This window comes from Benincasa hispida, chromosome 10 (genome assembly GCF_009727055.1).
Source record: "Benincasa hispida cultivar B227 chromosome 10, ASM972705v1, whole genome shotgun sequence".
NCBI classification, from domain to species: Eukaryota; Viridiplantae; Streptophyta; class Magnoliopsida; order Cucurbitales; family Cucurbitaceae; genus Benincasa; species Benincasa hispida.
This window is the reverse complement of record NC_052358.1, coordinates 50403816-50409132: the sequence shown is the minus strand read 5'-3', so window position 1 is coordinate 50409132 and position 5317 is coordinate 50403816. Positions and strand designations below refer to the sequence as shown.

At 32.0% G+C, this 5317-nt stretch overlaps 1 protein-coding gene across 5 annotated transcripts in view; it reads right to left on the bottom strand.

The window, feature by feature from the left end:
* Window positions 1-3610, bottom strand: part of LOC120088181 — a 12313-nt gene extending 8703 nt beyond the window's left edge. The window contains exons 1-4 of one of the 5 annotated variants that reach the window (XR_005484850.1): window positions 3311-3607; window positions 2973-3055; window positions 2287-2354; window positions 277-685 (exon numbers count right to left, since the gene is read on the bottom strand). Coding sequence is in view for 2 of the 5 variants with exons in the window: in XM_039045295.1 (XP_038901223.1) it covers window positions 550-685; window positions 2287-2354; window positions 2989-3055; window positions 3311-3348 (309 nt within the window). In the remaining 3 variants the exon portion in view is untranslated. Of the gene's footprint in view, window positions 1-276; window positions 686-2286; window positions 2355-2972; window positions 3056-3310 lie in introns of those variants that run through there. The other 4 variants (XM_039045295.1, XR_005484851.1, XR_005484849.1 and 1 more) reach the window with 4 other exon arrangements.
* Window positions 3611-5317: the final 1707 nt, after the last annotated feature.

Here is a 5317-nt window from a genome sequence, read left to right as displayed (position 1 = left end):
ATGAACATTTTACTTCTTTTTATTAAAAAAAAATAATAATAATAAAAAATTGGAAAATAGTATAATTATAATTAAATCATTTCCTTATTCCACTTTATACTATTTAATTCATTTCCTTTTCCAAAGAAAATTAATTTCTGCCATTAATTTTCAACTTGAATTTTAAATTGAATAATTTTCACGTCAATACTTAAATTCTCACACTTATACTTCAAATCCAAAATTTCAAACATGCCTTCCAACTAAGAACAATTACTGAATTACCAAATAATAAAGTTACTGAAAATTACATTATTATTAAATAAAAAATGGGCGGGATGTTACACAAGATAACAGGATTGTATCAAAGGACACAACAAGCAGACCTAATGGACTCAGCAGATCCTTGAAATTTTCTATTATTGTAAATAAGTCTAACATGATCTCTCTCTCAAGCTTAAAGATACAAGAAAACTATCCCTTTGGATATTCCCCTAGTACTAGCCTTTTCGAATTCTTTAACTTCACTAGCATAGATCTTAGAGGAAAACAAAGCAAACAACTCAGAATTCAAAGCTCACTGGCTCCAGAGATTTCCATATAATAAGTTATCTTTATTCTTTTGCAGCTGCCTTTGGACCATCCAACTAGGTTGGGGTGGTGCGATTCTTCTCCTCTCCATAAAGTTGGGTTGGTATCTTCCAACCTGCAATAGATATGAAAGCAGTGTATTGCATCTTAACAATTGAATCGGCATCCTTTCCATCAGCCTTTGGGAACTAAACAAAAATTTCACATTCACAATTGCTCATGGAACAATCAAACATGATTGAATCTTTCTATGGCTCATAAGAAGAGGAACACTGTGTAGCAGAACATCCCACGAGAGAGGAGGAATCGATATCAGTATTGCTTTCATGTGAAGAAGGATAGGAGTAGGACGATAGTTGATAAGGATTCTTAATGTCAACGGAGGGTGTATCTAAGTGCACATATCAGTCTCAAACAGATTCCACTAAGTGTGATGGAAGTAATAATCAAGTAATGATCAGTTCCAAGTTTTATCATTTATGCCCACCAGGTTGGGGCTAGGATCGCATTGACTAAGACTCGTGCAACTTTACAATGAGACTCCATTAACTTCCATTTGCTAGCTGTTTTCAGCAAAGTCAAAATGGTCTTAAAGACAAAGGTGTACCATCTAATGGAGATATAAGATCACAAGACGTAGAAACTATGCTTCTGAGCAAACCAAACAATTATTGAAACCAAGATTACTCTTGGAGGAAACTATTGATTTTAACCTATCTATTACATGTATTGATCGTTCCCTGAATGTCATTTCATCTGTTTTCCCACTATCTCAAAATGCAACCTTAGTCTTTCTATTCGGCTTAACAACTGTAAAACACCATCATGAATCCCAACAGCTCAAGTTTCACTTGCCAGCCATCATCTCTTTTTACCACCCAAAATAATGAAATTACTTGTTTGGACAGTGCAAGTAGAAAATAGACAACACCATCATGAGCCTGCTTATTAATCCACGATGGATGGTTTAGGTTTGCGCTTCTCTACCTAAGTTGGAGATTAAAGCAGTGGTGTCGCCTGCCATCTTATGTTATCAGATGCTTTCTTAAAGTATGTTTTTTATTCCCAAAACCTGCACAGTTTTATCTACGTAATTGTGTTATGAAACGCTTTATAAGAAAATGTTTGAAATGAGTCGCTACTTAGATCCTAAAAGGAAGCAGTTAGCAAACTCTATTCCTAATTCCCCAAATAATCACTCTTATTGTGTCGTCGTCTAAGACATTGTAGGTAGATAGTGTAGATCTTCACCAATCAGTACTTATGCAAGAGAATTGATTGCTCTTATTGCATTCTAAGTATTTAGACAGTATCACAAGAGAGATGGATAGAAAAGGCTAGCTGCTGATAAAGATCCCAAGACAATAACTTTGTCAATGCTATATCATATCGATTAGAAACAAAAATGAGGTCCCCTGATCAAGTATCTTTTATGACAAAAGAAAAGTAAGAGCAGACAAAAAAACCCAGTTGGGCCATCTCAATTCTTTGCATCTAGGACAACAAAGATTCTATATCACATTTAAGTTGAAAAGAATATCATGATATCAGTTGGAATAATGATTATTAATATTTTGAAAATTCATATAAAATGGGCCAGCCAAAGCTTAAACATATCTTCTAGCTGGAGACCAGTAAATTATGTCACTTATTATTTACATAAGAATAACCAAATATAGCAAGGGAACACATAGCTGTGGACCATTATAAACTTACATGGAATAAGTAGGCAAAGCATACGAGCCAATCTTTGGAATAGCAGTAACACCATTCCGAAACAGTTGCTACAAAACAAAACAAACAGGTCATCAGGGATGTGCTTGATACCAAAAAATATTTCATCCTGGTTGTTTACAGATTGAAGAATTGATATAATTCCAGCACCACCAAACAATTCATCACACTAAACTCCCATCGGTTTATTACTAATTCTTCCATCTCGATTACGGGCGTGCCGAACTGTACATCATTCCAAATACACGTAAAAGTACTACACTAGAAATGACTTGATCTTGACATTTTCCATTACTAGCAAGGAATATCCAGAAATACATTTCGCTAACACGTAATTTACGAGGTTCAACGAGCAATTGATAATTTCACCTCCTAGATACTAACAATCAGTTTATTGTTTAACATGGTTGGACTTCACACTCCTGAGCTATGTGTTTCAATTCCATAGTAAGATAATAATACAGCCAAGCAAATCCACTAAGAGAATTAAGGTTCAAATCTCAAGAACAATGATGTAAACAACATATCAAATCCAACCAAGAAAAGCAGGGAAAAAAACATGAGTTTTAGTTGCTAAGATATCAATGGCTAAGAAAATCCCAACAAAGAGGAAATGGGAACCAAGCATTTCTCCATAGGAAAAAGAAAAAGAAAAAAAAAAGGAATACAAGACAATCATTGTACGGATTCATTTGGCCAGCTAGCTTTGCTTGGAACGTTGTTCAGGATAGAGGACACATCAAAGATATATCTGCAGTGCAAGAAGAACACAAAGGGATTTCATATGCCAGATAACTATTTAAAGCAATATGGGGAAGAGGGAATTTTTTTTTTTTTTTTTTGCAAAAAGAAAAGGGGGGGTTTTGCAGCAGAAGCACACACGTGAAATTTTTGTACAATTTCCATCGATTCTGCTCTGAATTTGGGCCCATAAAAACATACTAAAGAGGAGAATAAAACAGAAAGGGGTAATCTGGAAGATATCTGAACGAATGAAGAAGCTGACCTCAAGAAAATGAGATGGGGTTTTGTTTTGCTTTTCATCTTCTTTCTTTCTTGGCGTGCTTTGCTTATCTTCTACAGTTCCTTCTCTTCAGACCCATTTGAAAGAAACAAACCCTAGAGCCTGCAATCTGTGTGTTTGTTCTGTTCTGAGTGTGAAGTTGGGGAAACTTTCTGAAGGCCTCTGCTTTTCCTTTCCTTCAATCACATGGATTTTTTTTGCTCTTAATATCAATTGTTTATTGAAAAAGAAAGAGGGTTTTGGGGTTTGTGTGTAAAGATTTGTTCTTTATTTTTGCCTATGTCTTTATATCACAAAATGGGTCTTTTTTTTTTTTTTTTTAGGGAAAATCTTTCATTAAATGTTAGAATTTCTTTGTTTGGTTTAGTTTGTGAAGTTTAAAAATGGTAATGATTTATTTTTTCAAATTAAAAGGTTAAGAAAATTCAGAACAATTTAGTCATTATAGGCTTTTTAGTTTAAAAAATAAAACCGTCATTATAACTTAATTAAAATTTTTTATCATAAAAATTAAATTTTTGCGAATTTTATCATACAACTAAATTGTCAAATACTAAAGTGCAAGAACTACATTATAAATTTTTAATTGAAAGTTTAAATTGTTATTTCAATCTTCAACTTGAACATAGTTAAGTTCATTTAAGTACACATAATCGATTAAGAGGTCATAAATTTTAATTCTAAAGAAGAAAAAATTGTCATTTCAATAATAATAATAATAAATGAAAAAAAATTAAATATGATTTTTAACCTTTAAACATTTTACATGGTTTTTTTTTAGAGAATTTACTAGTTGGACTATAGTTTTAACTTTAATTTTTCTATTTCTAACTTGATTTTTAATGTTCAAATCCTTTACCCAAAAGCGATGACAAAAGGTGACGTGACTTTTTCTTTTTTTGCTATTTAATCTCTATTTAGAAGGATTTTTGCCACTAAAATAAATTTAGTCGTGTTTTTCAGCTTTGATCTCCTCTCAAGATTGTTTTCGCGTTTTAAATGTTTTTTTAGATAGTATTTTCCTATGATTGATGATGAGGAGGTGAGAGATTAGAAAGTTTTGTTGGTTGTTATTTTTTTATTTATTATTTTTTTAAAAGAAAAAACTTAATGTAAGATGCTGACGAGGAAGGTATGGGCAACTTAAAAATGGAAGAATAAGTTAAAATAACTCTAGCATGGACAAGGACACACACAGAAAATCCATCTTAAAAGAAAAAAACCCATATAGGTAGTTTAGAAAAAAAGCTCATTTGAGTATGACGCGCACATAAAAGCATATGCTATCTACTAAAAAGTTAGAAATTCGATTTTTCTAACACCACACGTTGTTGAATGTAAAAAAAATCTTCTAAATGAGTTTTAAGGTATTGAAATTGAACCAATGAACATGTATAAATATGAACATATCAATGAAAATGTAGTACTCTATTCTACTTCTAAAAAAACTATAATTTTTTTTTTTAAGCAAAAAGTAAGAAGCAAAAGAATAAGAAGGCCAACTACTCCCTCACAACCTTATCAAGAATGAGAGGAGAATACTATCTCTAAAAATATCTTTCAAGATCAAAGAACAACCAAAGAAGATGCCAAAACCACAATAGTATGAGCTGCTTTGCTCTCATCTCAAGGAATGTTTCAAAAAATTTAATGAGGACTCCAATTTTGGCATAAGGAAACTCTTTTCTATTGAGAAGCTTGATGACCTCCAGCGTGTTAGATTACACCTCTAATGAAGAAATCCAAACTTTATTTCCCCTTCCAATTATATATGTCATAAAATGTACCATTTGAATATTATGGCATACATGAATAGTAGAACTAAGATAAGTTCTTTTAACTTCATTGGAGATTCTTAAATTGTTAAATCGTTTTGATACACATTTTTTTTTATTTTTTTTGTTTTATTATGTTATTATTATTATTATTATTTTTGGTGAAAGAGGTCTCTGCCTCACAAGGAGAACAATGTTAATATTTCTCACTTTT